This window comes from Hippocampus guttulatus, chromosome 8 (assembly GCF_054856545.1).
Source record: "Hippocampus guttulatus isolate MCC_2025c chromosome 8, RoL_Hgut_1.0, whole genome shotgun sequence".
Taxonomy (NCBI): domain Eukaryota; kingdom Metazoa; phylum Chordata; class Actinopteri; order Syngnathiformes; family Syngnathidae; genus Hippocampus; species Hippocampus guttulatus.
The window spans coordinates 20,368,904-20,392,233 of record NC_141268.1 but is presented as its reverse complement, the minus strand read 5'-3'; the positions used below and the strand labels follow the sequence as shown (position 1 = coordinate 20,392,233).

General features: G+C 44.2%; 3 protein-coding genes and 1 long non-coding RNA gene across 5 annotated transcripts in view; 2 read left to right on the top strand and 2 right to left on the bottom strand.

Moving 5' to 3' along the window:
• Window positions 1-163: 163 nt before the first annotated feature.
• abraa (actin binding Rho activating protein a) lies at window positions 164-3,437 on the bottom strand. The gene is made up of 2 exons (XM_086118205.1): window positions 2,726-3,437; window positions 164-839 (listed from the first exon to the last, which is right to left on the bottom strand). Exons 1-2 carry the CDS (start codon window positions 3,326-3,328, stop codon window positions 402-404), a joined length of 1,041 nt encoding a protein of 346 aa, XP_085974331.1. The 5' UTR covers window positions 3,329-3,437; the 3' UTR covers window positions 164-401.
• Window positions 3,438-5,874: 2,437 nt separating this feature from the next.
• On the bottom strand, window positions 5,875-6,767 carry LOC147201758 (uncharacterized). The gene is made up of 2 exons (XR_015101649.1): window positions 6,663-6,767; window positions 5,875-5,987 (listed from the first exon to the last, which is right to left on the bottom strand). It is a non-coding gene; the product is annotated as an uncharacterized LOC147201758 (long non-coding RNA).
• Window positions 6,768-7,304: 537 nt separating this feature from the next.
• Window positions 7,305-8,872, top strand: lsm3 (LSM3 homolog, U6 small nuclear RNA and mRNA degradation associated). The gene is made up of 4 exons (XM_086117816.1): window positions 7,305-7,380; window positions 8,047-8,157; window positions 8,351-8,446; window positions 8,586-8,872. The coding sequence occupies exons 1-4, from the start codon at window positions 7,360-7,362 to the stop codon at window positions 8,664-8,666; spliced, it is 309 nt and encodes a 102-aa protein (XP_085973942.1). The 5' UTR covers window positions 7,305-7,359; the 3' UTR covers window positions 8,667-8,872.
• Window positions 8,873-14,088: 5,216 nt separating this feature from the next.
• Window positions 14,089-23,330, top strand: part of LOC147201756 (sodium- and chloride-dependent taurine transporter-like) — a 29,348-nt gene continuing 20,106 nt past the window's right edge. Inside the window, exon 1 of one of the 2 annotated variants that reach the window (XM_086117582.1) lies at window positions 14,089-17,044. The gene's annotated coding sequence lies outside the window, so the exon portion shown is untranslated. Of the gene's footprint in view, window positions 17,045-22,060; window positions 22,291-23,330 lie in introns of those variants that run through there. The other variant, XM_086117581.1, reaches the window with a different exon arrangement.

Here is a 23,330-nt window from a genome sequence, read left to right as displayed (position 1 = left end):
AAAAAACATTTAGAAAAGGATCAGAAGCATCACATTTATTGAATACATAAAGTCAACAAGTGATTGCTAACTCAAGTCATTTTCTTTCGACTTGTTTATTTACTTGGATGCACATGACCACATTTTGTGACTTGGATTAAATAAAGTATGATGGATTAAAAAAAAAAGATAGCACGAAAGATGTGTTATTTCCAATTCTGTTTCCAATTGTCCAATCCACACCCTTCTCCAAGCTCGATAAATGTCCACAGGAGTGGAATCAAGCTGAAAACAGAAGTTCATACAGGGGATGGATTTCTTCACATTGTAGGCCAACATTAGCAAGGGCGACCTTTCCAACAGAGTCCTTCGATGAAGTGTCGCGATGTCCGCTGGCCCGCCGTGTGGCTCCCAAACCGATCTCAGTCTCTCACGGTGATGACCACGTGGTCATCTTGTCCTTGCCACAACATCTCGCCCTCAAAGTCGAGCATCTTATGCTTGCGGCAGCGCAGCAGGATGCCGACCACCTTGTCCGAGATCTTCACGTAGCGGTCAAAGAGGCGCCCGAAGGTGACTGCGGTGCGGCCCTCGCCGTCCCGGAAGCCCATGTCCCGGATGATCCACACCATCTCCTCCATCTCCCTGTGAATATGCTTGTGCGCACGGTCGCCCCGCTCTGCCGTCTTGGAGCCTTCTTTGGGGCGCCCGTAACCGCTGTCGCCCTTGCGCAGGCGCAGGCTCATGGCGTAGTCGTAGTCAAAGTCCTCGCTGAAGGGATTGAGTTTCTGGCCCTCCGTGTGCTCCTCGGACCACTGCTGCCAGCGACTCTTAATGTCACCCCTGGTGGTGATCTTAATCTGATGGAGAGATCAGGTGTCAAATCCAGGTCCAGAAAGTTAAAAACCGTGCTACAAACACACACACACACACACTCTTCATCTCAGCTGACAGATAAGTGAGTTCATTTACTGCTGGTTGAGAAGAAGCGCCTGCGCCTAAAGCCAAACCATGGCGAGGTTTGGACTTTCTGGACCTAGATTTGACACCTCGGACAACAAGCCTTTTTCGACGACACAGGAAAGTCGTTGCCACGGGATTGTGACGTTTCCGCTGTCAACAGATTGTTGCCGTTGGAAATAAATTTGAAAGCAACGTCATATGGGGTTCAATGGAACTTCTGCCCCAACGTTTTTAGGGGGAAGCTTTCTCACTGTGCAATCGGCGTCCTGACATTTATTCAGTTTTGGGGTGGTTTTTGGGCAGTCCACGGTTATTAGTGTTTTGGGAACGTTGGAAAAAAAACATAAATGTTTTATTTTAATGCCTCCCGTCATATTCAAAGGGGCGGGCCTTTGTAACCACCCGCATCGTTTTGACACTGGGAATGATCCAACCAAAAACGTTTGGTGTGTTTTTTGGCTATACGTTGATCAAAAGTGTTGGGAAATAACTAAGATGAACTGAACTTTGACCCTAACATTTTTAGGCATGCGCTATCGCCCAGGGCAACGCGTGTCCTCGTGGCTTGGAGAACATTCCATTGCAAGCACCTGCCTACGTCTTACTTCGACAAGTATTCAAACTGGTGCCTGAGGTGTTCTGGTCGTTCACGGAAAAGAAAATGTCCTACAGGGATCGTTGTGACTTTTTGTGAAGTGGCTTGAGTGCTTCTTTTTTTTGCCGTGAGTGACGTGATAATTGAAAGTGAATGTCTTCTTTTTTTTTCCAACCAGATGTCAGCTGTCACTCACAGTTGCCTTCACCTTCAACCTGTTTTTACCCCCTGCTGCACCTGAAGGTCACGCTCCAGAACACGTTGTCCTCCAGCTTTATTTACTTTTTTTTTCATGGCCAGTGGAGGCTGTGAAGGGGCCAGCAGGCACCTTGGTTTGCCTTTTATAGGACAACATGACTCCCCTGCCTGCTCGGAGTTGGGTTTCTCCAAGAGACCCCAGAGCGACGGTGGCTTTTGGTGCAGGAATGTTTACATCCTTTGGTTAAAACCGAAGGAGTCTTGCTGAATATAATTGGAAAACATCCACATTCAGGCACGCTAACATTCTTTTGGGGGAATTGTTTGAAATCCGAACAAATTAGAAGACGATAACGAAGTTTGAAGTTGTTCTATGGGGGTCGTGCTACAAATTTTACTGTGCGTTACATTGTTATGTAACGCACCCTACAATCACCCTACAATGTCAAGCTTTGATTTCACGCTACGTCACGCTCTACTTTTGGGGATGATGTCACACTATGCTGCAATGTTTTAACAATCTGCCCTAACTGCTACTACAACGTAACCACTACGATGTGCCAGCTACAAATTCATGCTACATCACAATACCACACCACGCTACGACATAATGCTGTGACGTAGCACTATGGCATCATTCTCCAAGGTAGCGATGCATTGTAACGAGATGACGTCAGGCGAAATCACGCGAGGTTGTGCGCGGTGTTAGGCTTTGATGTCAGTTTATGACATCACGCTCCAACGTAATGCTACAATGTAACGCAGCAACGTAACGCAACAACGTAATGCCACAGCATAATGCGACAACCTAATGCGACAATGTAACACTACAGCGCAACAATGTAACGCTACAATGTAACGTTGCAACGTAACGCTACAATGTAACACTACAAGATAATGCTACAACGTAACGCCACAACACCAGGCTGCGCTGCAACGCTGTGCTGTAACACTGCAATATCACAAGTGTCTGCTTCATCTTAGCAATACCGTGGGCCTGCAGCCAACTTTTTTACACTTGACATTCGTCGTTTCCATCTTGCCGTCTGCGCCGTCTCCGGGCGCCACCTCATCCCCCAAGCCGCTGTCCTCCGTGTCCAGGCTGCTGCTACTGGAGCTCAGCTTCCTGTCCTGCAGCATCAACTTCCTATCGTGGATGATGCCACTCCCGCCTGCGCCGCTCACTTGCAGCGCTCTCATGTGGCGCCGCCGCATGGGCGACTCGTTACCCAGGAAGGGCTTGCTATCCTCGGGACCCGACTCCATCTTCCCGCGGATGGCATTGACCAGATCCCCGCCACACTCGCTCAGTTTGGGTTGAACAGTTTTAGAGATGGAAACACTCCGGATGGGATCGGCGTCACTAGAGTCCATTTTCCTGGGTTTCGCAACTTTGTCCACAGGGCGCCGCTCGGTTGCGTCCTTCTGGCCCGTTGAGCAAGGCATCCACCCAGTAGGAGCGGCGTCCTGCTTGTCGGCGTGCTCGTTGGCCCAACCCTGCCAACTCTTGGCCAAGCTGGCCACCATGGCGGCGCATCGGATTTTTCTCACCGCACGTTTGAACGCGGGGGGCTCCGTTTGGGGGCCGCTCATCGTTCCAGGAGGGACGCCGCCCGAGCCCACTTTGTCCCGATCTAACAGATGTGGCGGAGGATGTCGCAAATCTGTTGCTAAAGCCTGATGATCCTTTCGGGTCAGCTTCCAGATCTTCCCGCAAACGGTGGCAAGCCTTCCGGCTCGTTGCTCGCTCACTCGGTCAGTGGGTGAGACGCCCGCTTGGGGGCCCTTTAAATAGAAGCATGGGATGAGGCGTGGCAGGGGAGGGGGGCCATGTGAGATGTGAACTCTGGTCACACACATATACACAAGCACACCGCACACATCCACGATTCACTCTCAAAAACAAACCCCACACACTCTTACACAAAGGCAGCACAAACGACCACATACACACCACATTCCCAAAGACACACAATTCACAAATATTCATGCACAGAATGTAACACACCCACGCATATAAAAGAAACACCCACACACACATACTCGCAGGCATACACAATTTGGGTATTGACGTATGAGGTCACAGAGGATCTAAAAATGACTACCACCTGTCGACTGGATCCCGCTGAGACAAATTCCGTCACCGACCGGCGCAAATATGTGTGTGTGTGCGCATGAGCGTGTGCGTCTGTGTGAATTTTTCAATTGGTAGTCACACACACACACTGGATGTGATGTCTGCATTTCTGTGAGTGTACGACTGCAACTCTTCGTGTACGCTGACGATATGAATGGTATAGGGTCATGATTATGTTTGGTTGCATAAGAATATACATATACTGTATATGTATATGTGTTTAGTGTGTTTGAGCTCATGTAAAATAATGACACAATCTTACACCAAGGTTATATAGTTTACAAAAACAATTAAAATTAAAACAAATTAAAATTTCAAAAAGATTGATGGAATAAGAGTCGCTGATGGTATCGTGTTCCACTGGCTTGACTTGAGTGGGCAGCGTGGGATCGGTTCCAACTCAGTGACAGTGTGGATGTGAGTGTGAATGGTCGTTTGTCTCTATATGTGCCCTGCGACTGACTGGCGACCAGTTCAGGGTGTAGTCTGTCCATGTCATCTGGGATGGGTTCTATAAACTCCCCCACGACCCTCTTCAGGATAAGCGGTGTTGAAAACGGAGGGATGGATGGATTGATGGAATAAAATCAAAACAAAAATGACTTGAAAAAGAAACCGGAACTAGATTTGACATTTGTAAAAGGAACAATCTTTAAAATTAAAACGTCCTTTGTTTTCATCGTTGTCAATATCATACATGAGCTTTCAGGGTTCATTTTAAAAAAAAAGAAGAAAGCAAAAGTCAAAATGAAATAAGATTTAACTATAATGAAAAATGACTTTGTTTATTTTATTTTACTTACTATTTTAAATGCCAATCTCATCTCAGGTTTTCATTTTCTGAAAAATGCAACTGCATTTCATTCGATCACATCGCAAATGATTCTCCTAAGTTGAGACTTTGTTGTTGGCTCATGAGTGTGCGCGTGCGCGTTTTCGCTTCAAACGCTCCCTCTTTAATTTGTGCACCGATTCAAATAGCCAACTGGGCCTAAGCCAGCTCCCTTTTTCCATCATATGCTTGCGCGCGCGCATGCCCTCGTTCCCTGCTTGATGCCAAACTGTTTTGCACGTGCACGTTCTCGACCCCCCCCCCCCCCCCCCCCCCTCCCGCCCGGACCCCAAAATAGACACCAACAAGAAATGCGTGTGTGGCTGGCTGTGCGTTCTTGTCTTTCTATCTTAGGGTGAAGTACCCGTTATATGACAATTACTGACGGGACACAAAACAACAACCACAGTGCTTCTTTTTCAGTGTTTCATGCAGCGCGCAGCTATCACGTGTTCTCTATGACGGCCGTTTTTTTCATGCTTTTGCTTGGCGCAAATTTCACGTCATGCTAACAGCGTGTTTCTTTTTCAGGCTTTCACTGTAGCGCACTGTTATGCTTTCTCATTGCTACGCTGTATTTCTTTTTCAGGGATTTGTGTGCATTCATGTGCTTCTTTTTTCAGGTGTTTGTATAGAACACTGCTGTCAATTCTTTCAGCCCATGCTGCTTTATTTTTTAAATGGCTCGTTCCCGTTTTTTAAAAACGTTGTGCTTTTGATAACTTTTCTTTTGATGGCGATGTACTGAATTAAATTATTTTTCAGGCATCTATGTAATACTTCTATCACATATTTTGTATAGCTTGCTGCTGTTGGGGGATAGCACACAATTGCTGTGCTCACTTTTATTATTATATGTAAAGCTGTCACTACAATCACTGTGCTTCATTTTCAGGCTTGAAGTCCAACACGCGGCTTTCAGATTACATGCTGTGCTTCTTTTTCAGGCTTCGTTCTAACCCTTTATCGGATTGTCACTTTTACCTGTGCTTCTTTTTCACTTAAATGTCCACACCCATAAGTACTGTACAAACAATTGACTTTTCATACTCCCAATATTGTGTACGGTTCAATGTGTATTTCGGGTCCACTTCTTGTCTGTCATCAGCTCCCAATTCCATCCAACAATGTGATTTACAGTTAAGTGCACACAAGTGATAAAAACAGACATTTTCACCTTTTTTAAATAAAGAAGAGCTTTATTATCAACAAAAATTCAAGCATGGACGCCTGCTTCTGGTGCTGTGGCGCCATCAGGTGGCCAAGGTCGGACATGACATCTCCTGCAAAATGAGGCACACGCGTGAGCAACATTCGCGTTCGCATGATTAGCTTTTCGGTTATAGCTTCTATAAACAAAATAGTGCTCAATTAATTTCCCATTTGTTTTCTTGCTTTTAACGTTCGGCATTAAGACGGCAACTTCTTTTTTTCATGCTTCATTTTATTGACACCTTTGACGGTTTACACAATTAAACTTCTATGCCTGTGATAGTGTTGTCACCTATGACGATGGTGATTATCGGATTTTGATGTGGCAGGGTTCTCTTCCAGCACAAAGCCAAGGTTGGGAGGGGGCTAAGTGTGGAATGGGTAACACCACTGCTTGACTGCTCTGCCTCCTGCACCACCGTAACCAGAACCAGTATGTCAGACTGAACTGGACTGGAGGGGAGGCTCTCGGAACAACATGCATATAAAAAGTCTGCACACCCCTGTTACGATGCCAGATCACATTAAATAGTGGACAAAGTTTTGAAATGGATGGCCAGCGTAGTTCACGTGAGCACACTCTACTACATTTCAAAGAAACCGAGCCTCGTGTTCATCCTTTCATGCTTACTCTTAACGCCACTGTAGCACAGCGCCTTCAAATCACCGTTTACAAGTCTCAAACAATACGCCGAGTAGCACCAGAAAAGTCATCAAGTTGGATGTGAGAAGATAAATAGTCATACTTAGTCACAGAGACCGAACGTCGTCGTGGAAAGTTCGAAAGGAAAAGAAGGGGGGAGGTCAAAACGGTTTGCTTGTCTGGTTGTTACACATGCGCACTATTGCCGGAGTGGCGTGGAAAGAGGAAGCGACAAAGCAGGTTGGCCGTAACGCATGCGCACTGTTACCAACTTGTTTCCGGGCCGTTACATGGTGGCAGGATTTGTTTTCTAATTCAGAATTGAATTTTCTTGTGTTTAATTTTTACTCGTGTCCACAAGGTTCAATGATTTGTTGTTTACGATGATACTAATGCAGCGTGTTATACCGGAGACAAGTTCCTTGTGTGTTCTACATACTTGGCAAATAAAGATGATTCTGATTCTGATTCTGAAGCAGATGAGTTACCTTCATCGTAACGGAAGTGCCGGATTTTTTTTGGGGGGGGGGGCTTGACCGATCGGGGTTGCATCTTCTTAAGGTCGGGAGTTTAATCACTGTACTAATGTGCTAATATTATAAAGGAGTCTTTTTTTTACTCGAGTATCAGTACTGTGTGTGAGGACTAAAGCCACCTGAGGTAAAGAACATTGAATGCGTTTTGACGATAGATTTTTTTCAAAACTTTATTTAAATTGGTCGACAATTTGCGCGTAATTTGATTTGATAGAGCTGGCAACCACGGTGATGTCACCGTGACGTATTCACGACTCAAAAATCATGGCGGACGAAGTGGAGCAGGTATGTGCATTCATTGGCTTTTTTTCTAGTTTTGAGCTCACAAAGCGCCTTTGCGAAGTATCACCACAAACAAGATTTCCAAACGTCGTTGTCGCTGCTTCTTTTGCGTATATTTGCGGTGTTTATTTGTCCGTTTTGTTGTCGTTTAACCCGGCGACGGCCCGCTAAACATGCTAGCATAGCTGCGTCGGCGTTACGTTAGCATGTCGAGCATTTTTCAGAAACCGAGTGATAATCATTAATAATAAAAAGTAATGAATACTATGTCGCTTAGAAATTAGCTATTCAACCCAAGGAGTCAACTTAAAGAACTACCTTGTGCTTAGTAAAGCACAGGTGAGTCAAACACATGTTCTGAGTGTAAGTGCTGTTGTATCCACTTGAACAGTGGAAAAAATGATTCATTTAGAGTTTCATATACATCTAACACAGTGAATGATTAAAAATTCAAACAATAAAAATAAGAAAAAAAACTCGTTTGGGAAGTCCATTTACTATGTTTATTTTGAACAATAACTATTGATCAAGCTTGAAACGGATTGTTGCACTTTACGTTCATTTTGATATTGTATCTTAAATGTTAAATGTAACAAATGTTTTAAGTCCAGTACCAAGCTAAACATACTATTGATGGAAATAATATTTTGATATGTTTGTGCTGTTTAGCAACCGAGCACTAACACCGTAGAAGAACCGCTCGACCTGATCAGACTCAGTCTGGATGAGAGGATCTACGTCAAGATGAGGAATGACAGAGAGCTGCGAGGACGGCTGCATGTAAATTACATGCACAAACACACTCTTGCTAAACACACATGCATGCACGCAATACACGCGGGAATAGAAAACACACTTTTACATACACACACAGATTTACCATACATGCATGCGTATATACTCACACACACACACACACACACACACACACACAGGGTGCCTTTGCGGATTGTATTGTTTTGCTGCACGTCAGGCTTATGATCAGCACCTGAACATGATTCTGGGAGATGTGGAAGAGACGGTGACCACGGTGGAAATTGACGAGGAGACGTATGAAGAACTATACAAGGTCTCTACATCACTTGTACTTCCCTATTACTCGCTCATACATATGGAAAGCTAGATGTAATTAGCGATGGAGGTGCAATTAGTAGTTTTGTGTAAAAAAATAAATAATAATAATAATTGTGTGTATTTGTTTTTGACAGTCGACCAAGAGGAACATTCCCATGCTGTTCGTCAGAGGTGACGGCGTCGTCCTCGTAGCGCCGCCCCTGCGGGTGGGCTGAACACAGGTGGCTTTCGTTTTAGAAACGACTGAGCTCTTTTTTTGGCCATCCTTTTCTTCTTTTTGAGACTGTGCGATTTCAACATTTTGCATTGTGTGTACCCTTTTTTTAAAAAAATGTTAATATCACCAAACAACTAAATAATAATCGCCACTTTGAGTTCTTTTGAGGTTGTGATCAAATAAATGCGTATTAATGACAAAAAATGGGTTGTGTTCACATAATATGAATACAGATAGTATAAATGTCAACTATAGGGGTGTTCACACGACACACATTTGCTCCGGCGCTGCACCGATGTATTTTGTTGCGATATATTTTGCACCGCAGCAAATTGTGTGGAGCGTTCACACGTACAAAGCCGCTGAGCGTGTCTGCACCGGCACGGCGTCGGTGCAGCCCCACTTGCGTTCACATGGCAGTTTCTGCAGCGGAGCAAAACGACAGAAAACAAATGAACTGTCGTGTTGGTACTTTTTAAAACGTATACACAACTCAAGCGACTACTGTACAGGCACGTCCTTCCCCTTCTTGGTCTCCGTGCCTTCTGCTCGAGAGTGACCGCCCCCGAAAACGTAAATCGACGATAACTTCAATGACACTCAGAAAAGCAAATACGTAATGCGCCAAACAGAAAATCAAGAGAGGAAATCACAAAATAAATTATATGGGGGGGGCGGGGGGTTGTGAACACACAACAAGGAACAAACTACACAAACAACTTCGAGACAGTCCAGTCTCCTACAAAAGGAAAGATGTTACCAGCCAAGTCTTGTGTCGTTATTAAACAAACACATGACGGAAGTCCGACAGAGCGCGAAAGCAACGCATTCTCGCCGTACGTAAACTCTTCACAAGCATTTGCTCTGGAGCAAATTTAACCCAGTTGCGTTCACACGTGCAAATTTACATCGGTGCTGCTTCGCAAATGAGCATTTGCTCCAGAGCAAATTTTTAAACCACCTCCCTGAGGCGGATCAAATTTGGTCCGGTGTAAGCTCTTTTCCGGGGCTACGCCGGAGCTAATTTGCACGTGTGAACGCTCTACTGGGGCAGCCCCGGCGTAGCACCGGACCAAATCTTGCCGTGTGAACACCCCTAAAGATGAGCCGGATATGCTGTAGTGTTGGGCTTAGACCATTAGGGGGTGATACCTTCCCTCTTGTACGTAGCTACAGTGAACCTAGTATATAGTAAGATGTGAAATAGAGTAGGTAGCCACATTAGCTGGGTAGGAAGAAAGATGATGTGCAGTAGATAGCTGCCAAAGTAAAATGGAAAGTCAGGACAAGGTTCGGTAGGTCGGCTGCTACGGTAGCAGGGTTGTTGTGGGGCAGTCCTAAAAGTCTATTTGAGTGGGATGGCGTGGTGTTGGGAATAGGCATCAGTAGCTCAGGTTGGCCCACGCGCTACCAGGCGACAACGAGGCGATGGCACAGGGAATAAAGCAAAGTAAAGGCGGCAATATGTCCTTGAACGAGAGCTCATAAACGCATGCGTCGTCCACAACCACGCCTTAGCTGCCTGTCTTCCACCTCGACCTCGTCTCTATTCACGCATTCGCATTGTATGCCAGCTGTCACTCCGCACATAAACTTGATTTCTTTCTAGGTACACTTTTATTGTTTGAGTGATATCACTGACAAAATTATTAAATAGGAAGGTTAAAGACGAAGAACTAAAAAGGATCATCTTTGCTGCGTTAATGCGTCAATGTACACTCTGGTCTGTGATAAACAAAAAAAGGGAATATGAGGTTTGATTAAAGGCTTTGGACAACGTGGTGTAGATAAAAATGTTTATGCGCACTCTATTTCCCATTATGATCAAAAAGATTTTTTCATTCTTTGGACTAGGACATGTTTTTCAGCCAAAGTACAATTAGTAACCCATTCGAGTTGATTCAGGACTCGCTGTTTAACCGGTAAACGAGTAGCGAACGTGAATTTTGGGTGCTCTGGCTCCGAAGCATGTGGCACTATATGCACAGATCATCAGATTGCTGAAAAACTTTAGAATTCATCCCGCTGCTTTTGCCAGCACACGCATCTTTGCCAAATGTGTGTTCTGGCTGCTAAGTTTGAAGCCCCCCCTCAGCAATAGCGCTAATGCTAATGCTTTGTCCTCACTCACACTAGCGAGGCTAAATTCTCGGCACCATGCAGAGCCATCAGTGTGTTGTTTTTGTTGTTGTTGATCGTGCCACACACACACACCGTTTGTTTTCTTTGTGCGAGTCTCAATACCCCAGTGTCAAAGTCAGAAAACAAAAGTGTGTTGCTCCTTTGGTTAGCCGTTGCTTCATTGGGATGTTGTGCTTTGATGTATTAACCAGCATTGTAACATCCACCCATGACCACAACCGCTAATCCTTCCGAGGGTCGCGAGCGCCATGGAGCCAATCCCAGCTGTCTTCGGACAGTAAGACAGTAATTTTATGTTTCAAATGCATAAAATGAGTTAAGAGTTCAAACTTGGAATGAAACTTGCGATTTTTCCAATCATTGATTCATCTTTTAATTACTCTGAATCAGATAAAACATTGTGAATAATTTAAAAAAAGATAGCAACTGAGTGTAATAGAACTAAAATCTCAGTTATCTTCTTTTTATTTAGCGCTTCGTAGCTCACATATCCATCATATATTGCTCAAAAGTTTCACACATAATTATTGTAAGACATCACCCTTACAATCCGGCGCACCAGTTTGGGAATCCGCAGTCTCCGTTTCTGTTTCGGCTCACGGTGGGACGCGCCTTCCCCGCTGCACTCTTTGTGGTCGTAACCCTCCTGTGACGTTTAAGCAAATAACATGCAATATGGCGTGCTCGGCAGGGGTGCGGCAGCGAGGAATGTTGCGAGATGTCCGAGAATTGACAGCCGGGCGATTGGCGCGATGCGCAGATGCAGACGTAACCCAAGCGGGCCTCCTCCACTTTCTCCTTTTGTTGTTATTGCCGGCTCACTTTCCCAGCATGCTCTGCTCTCGTCGGTTTAGCAAGCGCCCCGTCTGGCAGATGCCGACCGCACTCCGCAACCTGCAAAATAAAAATGAGTTTGTACATCATTTGCGGATGTTGCGACAATATCGTCACAGATATGAAAGGCTCTCATCCAGACTTTTAATTTGACGTCAGGCTGGATGTGGTTTGCTGAGAAGTGATTTTTGTTGTTTCCCGGTCGAGCAAAAAAATATATTTACTTTTTTTTGTTGGTTATTTTGTCATATGAGGACATGTTGACAACATAGTTACGTACTGTATCTGGGAAGCATTTACTTTGAGATGTGAGCCGTGTGCTTTGCTATCATTTCTATTTCATGCTTGGTTATCGGTTCTGCAAAAAAAAGAATTGTAGATTTAAAGATCATGTGAGGGCATTTTGACGTTCGTGGTACATGTGTTGAAAGTCGTCATCAAAACTTTCAATTTGAGGTACGACTGTGTTGTTTTTCCGTCTTGAATTCGATTTTTGACTTGCACCTAATTTTGTTGTTGTTGTTGATTACGTGGGTATGTCAGGTCATTTTGGCAAAAGTCGTGTGATTTTTCGCATTTATATCAAGAGTTGTTGCGCTACTATTGATGCGTAGATGGAAGGTGAGTTGCTTGATCTTTGTAAAAATGTGAACGTCTCACCGCTGGTCTCAACTCATTAGCGAAGCCCCCCAACTCATTAACATGCCCCTCCGTCCTGACCCTGTCGTGCGGAACTTGGATGTCCCGCCGTGCTTGTTGCCAGGCAGACCGGCGCAACAAGGAATCGTGACCTTTGGAGGTCACCGTGGTCCTCAATATTTGGAATGTGTCGGCTAGTGGTGTGACACACACACACACACATACGACCAACAATTTTCACGACTGACCTACTGACTGACAAACAAACTGACCAGCACAATTTATTAACCACCTAACTGATCATCCAACCACCCCCTTAACTAACCAACTACCTAATAAGTGCAATGGTATACTAACTAACTGAGACGGCCCACGGAAGCGCCACACGAAGAGGCCAGGGAGGTAGAAAGCGATAAGGGCGTCCTTGACTGGAGTGAACAGTTGCTTAGCTTTATCACATGACCTGCTTTTTTTGGGCAATAAAAAATGTTGGCCAACCGTCAAGATGCCATAAAGTGTCTGAAATGAAAGGAAGTTGACCAGTTCATGATATGCAAAGACTCTGTTGTTGCTCTCTGTCGGGCTATCTGGCTGTGAAGCGTAACACTTAACAATGTTGAAAGTGGTGACAATGTTATCATGTTTTGTTTAGTTTTTTTGTGGTTTACTTCTTGAGGACATGACGTCCTCGGGGTGTCGTCCGATTATTACACTCCGCCGCATGTTTGCGCGATTGGCATGTTTGCACCTAAAAGTGGATTGGCATGTCTGCACCCAAAAGTGGATTGGCACATTTGCACTCAAGAGTGTTGACATAGCCGTCAGCTGTCAGACTTTACCGCTGCGTTCTTTGTGTCTCCCTCGGATCATAAAGTTGCTGAAAAGTCGTTTTATGCTCCTGTCGATGACTTTGACGCACTAACAGCGTACAAATCAACTTTTCCTCCACTCCAAATGGGGGTTTTATCGAAACAAAAACATGGAGGCCAACTGCAAGATACCCTAGCTAGATAACTAACTGGTTGAGTGATCTACATACCACCTAACAAGCCAAACAACCAAGTAAACCAATGTCCGTTAAATTTAGTGAGCCGCCGAGCAATCGACCGCAAGCGTCAGCGTCTGACCGACCAACTCAACAACCGCCAAAGTAATGGTCTGGTTGACCCACCAGCCAACCAAGTTACCGTCCGCCTGTGCGACCGACTGACTAACAAACCAATTCATAATCCAATTTACTGGCTGACCTACTGAACAATTGATGACTGAAGCATTTCCAACGAACCCGACTCGGACTGACTCACCCGACTGACTAATTTTCGAAATAACTAACGAACTGACTCACTGTCTTCCCATTCGATTTGACGACACAACCGCTCGCATCCAGAGGTGTTAGCGAGACAAAGTGGGAGCGCTTCTGCGCGATTACATAAGGCCCGGTTCTGTCAGCCGGGTGGGATTTAGTGCGCAATGTAATCATAGAAGTACAGACAAGAGCGCAGCTCCGATAATCTGGCCGTGATTACAGGATGTATGAAGCGAAAAGAGAAAATGTCCCTTTGTCCATCTATGCACACACCCGCCAACAACCCCCCCCCCCCCCCCCCCCGAACCGCAGAACAACTGCAAGGCTACAGTATGTCATGTCCACACCAAAGTGTTATATTGTTATTAGATGAAAAAAATAATGGATATCATTCACGAGTTGAGTCATGGAACAAAGTAGCCACCTGATGTGCATGTCGTGCTGGTGGGGTGGGGGACAGCATTCGTTGGGCTTTTCTTGCGCCCCGTGAACGCCTCGTGACCGCAAGCTTAGGTTGCCGCCTTCAATTAGCAAAGGGATCTGCGATCGCTTGTTTTGCACGACAAAGAGTAGGAGAAGAAGAAGAAGAAGAATGGAGGCGAGGAAACAAAATGGCATCATCAAGGAACACAAAATTGATGGGCCGCGGATTTTGGTTGGGTTTACGTACTCGGTTGGCTAATGTTGCTGCGTTCGTGTCTAGGCTTTAATATTGGTGGCTAGTTTGGGGGTTAGTTAGGCTAGTGGCTTGGGTTCCGTCTTCGGTGTTTTGTTGGGGGTTCATGTTTGAAGTAGGGTTCTGATTAGTGGTAGGTTTTGCGGTCCATTTGTGGTCCATTTTGGGGTTAATGTTTGAGTTTTGGGCTAGTTATTTATTTATTTTTGTAAGTTAGTGTAGCTATTTGGGTCATGGTGAGTGGGTCGGGTAGGGGCTCGTGTTGGGAGTCCAGTGTTTACCGTAGGTTGGGGTTAGTGGTGAATTACTATTTGGGTTTGAGTTAAGGGCTGGGCTTGATATTTGAAGTCAAAATGGCGCCCGAGTAGGCAGCCGTCGGCAAGTGCTCTCATGAGCCTTGCTTTTTTTGTTGTTTTTTGGTTTGTTTTGTCACTTTGTGTTTGTTGTTACGTCGTGTGGACCTGATGTGGACTTTTTTCAGCATTTTTTGGCCATGACATTCATCAAGGAGGAGACTCTGTGCTTGGTGGTTGCGCCTTCTCGGCAGCATGGGTATACCAGCACTGTTTTTGCCTGGGAGGAATGTCGGCGCCATTTGACTGTCGTTGCTGGACTGTCCCGGGGCGCTTGTGTCTTGCGCCTGTAATGGGCAGCATTTTTCACAGCCCCGCTTTGTTCAGCGGAGAGATCGGTGCTGTTGAACGGTCTGCGGCTGGATGGATGTAAGGCTTGAGGAGCCGACGATGAGAAGAAAGGAGCCTTAGCGCGGAGCGCCGATGCGGATGTGGAACTGGGAGTCGCGGCTTGGAATTGAAGTGGATTTACATGGGACAGGAGATGTGAGCCAATCTCTTTTTCGTCAATGGACGCTACAGCTTCGTGTTTGCTTTCAAAACTTAGCTCGTAGCAGACGTGTGCACATTTTCAGCATGACGTCTCTGATCCACTGGTGAAAGGACACTTTGATCCTCTCCTCTTTCATCTCTAACTGCTTCAGACAGAAAAGTGGTGAAGATTGCACGACTGTCTGTGTCCTATGTGGTGTGTTGTGTTATTTTTGTTATTTTGACTTCAAAATGGCGCCGCGTGAGTGGCTGCCTTTCCAGCAGCTCCTATATTTTGTTGTTCTACTTCTTCCTTTCATAACTTTGCTGCTGTGAATCGGGAATTTCTCCATTGCGAGACTAATAAAGGTTTTTCTTATCTTATCTTATCTCTTATATTATTCGAGTTAGAAGCATTTGGATTAATGACTGTTGTGTGGATTTCGGTTGGGGTTCAGCATAAAGAATCGAGAGTTTGTGGATGACCATGTTCGGGGGAGTCTTAAAAGAATTAACACGGAAGGCTCTGGGAGCACTGATATTGATGCGATTGGTTGTGCCTGATACTTTGGTCTCAGGGGGAGTTTGTTTCTCCAAGATCGAATTCCTTCTTGGAGAATGTGTTGATCCTTTGAGCAGCTTAGACCTTCCTGCCCCTCCAAAAAAACCAACAAAAAACAAACAAACAACAAAAACAAAGCAGAAAACGAGAGGTGACTTATTGGAGGTTTGCCGTCTGAGTAGTGGAAGCGACGGCTCATCGGAGCGGGATAACGCTTCGTTGTGGAGATGCCGATCGGCTTGACGGCTAAATCCGCGAGGCCCCCAACTGACCCCGACACCCCCGTCTCATGGCCCAGACCACAATGGAAGCTTTTGTTGTCCACACTACTCCTCCCTCTGCCCCCCTCCCCCCTTCCACGTCCTCCTCCAGCATCGCTCCACTCTTACGTTACCAGTCATGTCGTGCATCACTTGATCAATTGCAAAGTCACTTAAAATGTATTTGCTCCCCTTATTTTTTTTCAAAGCTATAAAACATTTGTCCCTGCTGACAACTTTAAAATCCTGTTTACAGTGAAACTCTGCAATTTTGTGGTTCGTTCTTTGTTCTCCCGCTATATCGCCAATTTTTAACTCGCTCACTGCTGTGGATGTTTGGTCAGAAAGTGGTGGGGGGGGGGGTTTTGTTTTGTTTTGGGTGAAACCAACCCATCTTCGACTGCCGCTGACTAAACAATGGGAAACGGTGGATTTCTTTTTTTCGCTGCTGAAAGAAATGCCTATTCGTTCTTTAGGTCACTTTGTGGCGAAAAGTGTCACGTTGTATCTTGGGAGGTTTCTTTTATTTGCATCTTTGTTTTTTTTTTTCCATGTTCAAAATTTTTGCTTTGATTTATTCTATGATTTGTTGGGTTTTTTCTTCTTTGGTTCGATTTTTTGGGTTAGCTTTTACTTTTAGATTTATGAAATAGTTATTTTTCTTTTTTTCTATATTATTAAATGAATGTATTTGTCGTCTTAGAGATTTTTAAATTACATTTATTCTATAATTCCTTTCTTGTAGATGCTATTAATGTGTATTTTATTGGTTTACTTTTAATTTGTTATGACATATTCATCCTTTCCATTTATTTTATTTTAAAGGAATGTTTTAGTCTGCAGGCCAGACAAATGGTGTGTCCCTCCGTCCATCCGTCCCTCCCACAATGCACTGGATAGCATCGCCTCGGCCATGGCGACACATCCAGAGACTGTTTCCACGGCAACTGTGATGATAATGAGGATGACGGCGGCAACGTGTGCTGTGTCAGTCGCTGCTGTTGAGCAGGAAGAGGACCATAATCTGGACTATGATATAATCCCGGGTGGGCAGGCACTTGACAGGCGCTAATCTCTGGCAGGACTCACCCAACCCAGACAGGGATTTCAAATGGTGGGACACCTGCTCCGTGGTAAAATTCATATTCTAAAAAATCTTCATGTATTTATTATAGATTTATTTATTCTTGCGTTTATTGATATTTTTTTATCTAGTTCATATGTTTTGTTGAATTTAATGTGGTGGAAGCAGGCATAGCTAGCTAGCTAATTGCGCATTGCTAGTGTGCCAGATAAACGCCGATGCGATAAAAGGATTTCATGTAGTACGGGAGGGGCGAGCCCAAAGTATGTCACATTGTGCCATTTTTTTGCCCCAAATCCGCAAATTTGAAACGGTGAATTAAAAACTCTAGATCTCTACAATGGAGAAAGAACGACACAGTTCAGTCTTTGCCGGTTTTCAGCGTTTCTCTTCTTTGTTGTGGTTTCTTTACCTGTGAAGCCTTCTGAATGTATCCGTCTTGCTGCATGGACCAACAAACACGCTCCGTCAAAGCTGACTTTGCATCGGTTTGTTTTGTATGTGTGCCGTGCCGGGCGTGTGCAAAGCGGCGTTTTAAAAACAACAGAAGTCGCTGCTCAAGGTCAATCAAGGACACCAGATAAACTGTTGGCGGGTTTGTCTTCTTCCTGAAAGGAAAAAAAAGTGTGTGGGTGTGTGCCTGTGTGTGCGTTTTTGTGGTAGAAATGTTTGTTTTGCAACAGGTGGATGGTTATGTTGATGAGCTGCATGGAGGGTTGAGCATCTTAGGGAAATGAGTGACACTTTGCTCATTGCACCTTATTAACATGACCAGAATTCTAAAACTATTCAAGCTCCCGAAGCTGTCATTTTATGGGCACCGTCCAAAATGCGTCACTGTAAAATAAATAAATAAAAACCTTCACCGTGGCTTAGTGTCAGAAAACTATGACCAATTGTTATCCAAACCCACATGCACATCTCTACTTAGAAAATGCCGATCAATCATCACTGACATTCATGTGCACATCTCTACCTATGCCCACATCAATATCTGAAAAATATTCATATGATCGCACGAATATGAGAAAAACACTGAATGTCTGTAACATCCAAAGTCCATCCATCCATCCATTTTCCGAACCGCTTGATCCTCACTAGGGTCGCGGGGGGTGCTGGAGCCTATCCCAGCTGTCTTCGGGCAGTAGGCGGGGGACACCTTAGGCCTAATTTTTTAACATTAAACCACATTAAGCTTTTTTTTTTTTTACATGCGAAAGTGTTTTAGACCGTGTCGGTATTTTGTTGGTTACCATCTGTGGGGGGTGTCTTAATATAAATGATGTCATATAAATGAATAACAAACTGGTGGGCGGCACGGCGGTCGACTGGTTAGCACGTCCACCTCACAGTGCAGAGGTGCAGAGTTCAAATCCGGCTCCCGCCTGACTGCGTGGAGTGTTTATGTTCTCCCCGTATCTGCGTGGGATTTCTCCGGGTACTTCGGTTTCCTCCCACATTCCAAAAACATGCCCGAAGACAGCTGGGATAGGCCCCAGATGAGCTACTGTAGTACGTTGGAGAGTACGTGGTTCCGGGCAGCGTTTCTCCGCTTGTTTTGCAGTGTGTGCTTTCCTGGCGTGCCTCATTGGAATTCTTGGAAGTTTGTTTTGCATCTGTTAGTACAGAATTGTTGAATTTGTTGCCTTGGCTGATTTTTGTTCTGTTAGTACAGAATTGTTGAATTTGTTGCATTGGCTGATTTTTGTTGCATAGGTAGTGTGCGGATTAGCCAAATTGAATTGAATACAACTTTATTGTCAAATGTGCTGGACGTATGTGTAACATACAGCACAGATGACACTGGGCTGTTTTGGTATTTGTTTTTCTGACGGGTTCAGGAGTTTTATGTTCAAATTGTGTTATGATACCGTTTCTAGTTACCTGTTATAAAATGTAGTTAGTAAAGTAATCCAAGTACCATTTTGTGAAAGTAATGTACTAGGATTACTTTGAATCACTTTTGCATAACTCCAATACACCAAATGTGCAAATGAAGACATCTATCTATCGATCTATGACTATCTGTGTGTGTGTGTGTGTGTTATATACACGAAGCCAATTCTGATGACGGTGTGACGGTGGGATGTTGTGTTTAACGTAAATGAAAACAGAATATGGTGATTTGCAACCTATCATGTTCAACCTCTACTTCAATGGTGTCAAAGTCTAGGCCCGGGGGCCAGGTCCGGGCCTCCACATCATTTTACGTGGCCCACGGGAGCAAATCATGTGTCGACTTTCATGATTCTTGCTGAAATCTATACCGAAATGTCAAATTGTCATGGGTAATAAATAACATTGAGATTTTGCACTGGCGCTCCGAGGGAAGCCGTAACTCCGAAGTGGCCCATGACAAAAAATAAGTTTGACACCTCTCCTCTACTTAATTGAATACACCACAAAGATAAGATATTTCATGTTCAAACAGATCATCTTTATTGTTATTTAGCAAATAATCATAAACTTAGAATTTTATAGCTACAACAGTACAGCTCCAAAGTATGTTTACCACTGTGTTACGTCACCGTTTTCTTTTTGACAACATTCATGTTTGGAAACTGACGACACTAATTGTTGTTGTGACAACAACTAATTGTTGATACTTTTTATGGTGGATTTTTTTTGAAAATTCCCATTCTTGCTTGATGTACAGCTGCTCCCCGTGTAGACTGCGCACCGTGTAAACCGTGGCGAATTCGGACAGGTGAATTTAGACACGTGCGGTGGAGTCGCGCCGGAATGACGTCAGGCGACCGAACACGCGGCCTCCGAGGACCTTGCCTATAAATTTGGACACAGCCTCGGTCACCTCTCGTAATCGAAGGCATTTTTTGACAGTCTTGTCAACCTCATGGAACTCGGGATTTTTGACCAAGACCGGTTTAGACCAGAACCAGTACTACTGTGATCAGAGGGAAAGGCGGAAGGCAGGTGCTGCGCAGCCTTTCCGGTGACGTCTGGAGTGCCACGCCCCCTGCACGCCGAGACGAGATGAAGATGATTCGAGACGCTTCGCACCCAAAAGTTAGAAAGAAGAAGAAAAAAAAAACGTCACCGCCTCACTCGTCAGTGACGTTTCTTTTCCAAAAAGATAATGAGTTAATTTGCCGAGGGAAAAGTAAGCGGAACACCAAGCAACGTGAAAATTGGTTGTGGCACTGCTTCCAGAACCGCTGGCACATCATCCAACATCTATCGGCACGTTGAGAGGTCACCATAAAGACAGGTAAAGTAAAATCAACTACACTGGAATGTCACTACACTTGTTTGATGTGAGTTAAACAATAGACTTTAAATCTTGCTGATGGTCTTGGATCAAGATACTTGCAAAGTGGACTTGCAACCAGACGAGGGACAGGTCTATTGTTTGTCCACAGAACCAAAACGAAACAAAGTTTGAAGCGGGTTATATTTTGCTATGCTCCTCACCTGTGGAACAACCTCCCAGAATACCTGAGGTCTGCTCAAAATGTCACGTCATTTCAATGAGGGCGGGAAAAAAACATTGTTTACTGCAATATTCTGAGATGCACTTATTTTAGAGGATTTAATGTGATTTTTGGTATGTCTTAATATTTTGTTGCTCTTTGTCCAATGCATTTCATGTTTTCCGTAAAGCACATTGAATTGTATTGTACATGATTTTATGTACTAAATGTGCAATTTGATGTGCAACTAAAATTGTCTTCCCTTGCCAAGTGAACTTGCGTCGCATTGTCAAATGCAAAATAACGCAAAAACACCCAATGAACACCTGAGGTATGAGCCAAGTTGCGAGCCGCTATTTGGGAGGTTCTTATGCAAAGGAAATGTTATGAATTACAGTGGTAAATGGGTCGATCTTGAGACGCGACCAGCGGGGCTTATTTCTAGTCTCCAGCGTACTCCATGTTGCCGCTTCAGATGCGGCACTTTGATCGTTTGGCTAAGCAATGAATGTGGAAGCAAATACTGCGCCAACCTGTACAAAGTCAAGAACACTGAATATGGGTCATGAAATTTGTTTATTAACAGATGTCGTTTCAAAAAAGTTAAAGCATATTTTAAGACAATAGACACTCATTCAGGGTAATGTCAAAAGTGAAATTGGAATTCTTTCATTCAAAAAGTGAATATATGTGGAAGATGTAGTTATGTAGTGTGTTTCTCTGGCTTTTATCATTTGATGTTTGCTTGCACAAAGCATGTCCTTGTTTATTGTTGTAGTTGTTTTTGTTGCAAACTAGTGATGGGAAAACGAAGCTTCAAATTTGCTTCATAGACCAGTTGTTTTGACTCCTAGATGGTTTAAACAAATGGCCAGTGTATAACGGAGAGTGCTATCTAGAGGTGTCCAAAAAAATCCAGTAAGACAGGTAATTAAACATTAAAGTAATATAATTTGATTACTTTGAATTTGAATTTCTTTTTGTAGCAAATAGTCCTAACTTTGTTATATTTTGTATCTTTTTTAATTTAATTTTAATTAATCTTAATTATTTTTTATGTACCTGTACTGTATGTTACAGCTATTATATATTGTTGTGCAATATATTGTTACACTTTGTCATGTGCAATAAATGGGTACCATGACATGTGTTGTCATGACATGTATTTATTGCAATTTTGTGACTAAATAATGATATTAATTACATTTTCATTTTCGTGGGAAACCACAACATTGCTTGGCAAATATCTCACGTTAGCGAAATTAAATTGTACTCTGAAGGCAAAGTTGCCTTTTGTACATTTTTATAGTCAGCCATCACATTTGTATACGTAAATGGCTAAGAATATAATTTTGTTAAATATTCGTGGTCATTGAGAGCATTTTTATCCCTTTTTTTGTCTCAGTGCACCTGCTACCTTGGCGGTGATGCAGCGGCAGCATCTCGGCTCCTGAATGGAGCGTTCAGTGGCACCTCGTAAATCACAACTTCGTGCCATTAAACACGAGCGTGTCGCGCGAACGATCGGGATTCCGCAAAACCACGAACGCGTCGCCCCTCTCCTGTTGCTCGGTGAGGGAGAGAAGGAGGAGGAGGAGGATGGCGGGAGGAAGGTGGAGGAGGGGAGGGAGGCCCGGTGATTTTCCACTCGCGATGGTATCACTCCGGCCCCCCCAAACCGGAGGAGACAAAGTTCACGGAGAGAAGCTTATAAGGAGGACCTGTTTTTTGGTAGACACTCACGTCTCAGTCTCGACATTAGAGGACAAAGAGGGACTTTTTCTTTGGCTTTGTTTAGCTCTACAAAATAATAGAAAAAAGAATACCCCCAAAATAGCATTTAGAAATCGCACATAGGCATCAGGTAAGCATATTCATCCTTTCTCCTTCAGCTGTTTCTTTTGGTTTGGGTCCCTTTTTTTGTGCCGTGACAGTGAATGCAACACGCGCCGGCTTTCTGTTCCGTTGATGTTCTCGTGTTTAGTTTTGGTGGTGTGGCATTGAACGCATCACCGTTTTGGTGGTCCAGTCATTTGACATTATAGTTTTTTTTCTTTATGTCGGGGGTGACATTGAAGCAGCGCGCGCCGGTTGTCTTCATTTGAGCGTCTTGTTTCATTTTTTGGGAGGTCGGCATTGAATGCGCTCTTGCGTTCATGTTAAATCAAGAGATGTCATTGGAAATCCAATCCAATTGTCTTCTCTCATGGTGATTCTTGTTTAATTTTTTTTAGAACGTTCCCACGCGATCTTTGTCTTCACCTTTTTTAATGTACTTTAAAAAATAATATTCCCAGGCGGGGTTCTTTGTCTTCACTTTTTAAATTCATTCATTCATTTTATAAATTCCCACGAACCCTCTTTGTCTTCAGTTTTTTTTGCGCCCCCTCCCCATAGAGCGGGCTGAAGTCGGGGGCGCACAGACCACCCCCCGCACGCACGCTCTCTCTCGTCTCATTGTCGCTCTTTCAGTCTCAGAGTATCTCACTTTTTTGATTTTTGTCTCATTCTCAGTCTTATCTATCGTTTCCAAGTCCCCCCCCCCCTTCTCGCTCTCTCTCGCTCTCTACCCACACTATGTATATTTCTAACAAATCACATCACTGAATGTCCGCTGCCATGATGCTAACATGAGATGTTAAATGCCATAAACAGGCTTAAGAATAGCATCTATAATTGTGGTGTTGTAACCCTTAAAGTCAGGGGTGTGCATGTCCTTTCCGCTAGAGGCTATATTCAGCCAGTTTTAGATATTTCCCTCCTCCAACACGGCTGATCATTTGAATCACCTGTTATATATACTTACGTAAATGCATGCTTATCTGGATCAAGTGGAGAAGGAGGGAGACATCTAAAACTGGCTGGATAAGGGCTCTCAGGTCTGCACTTGGGCACCTCCAGTTG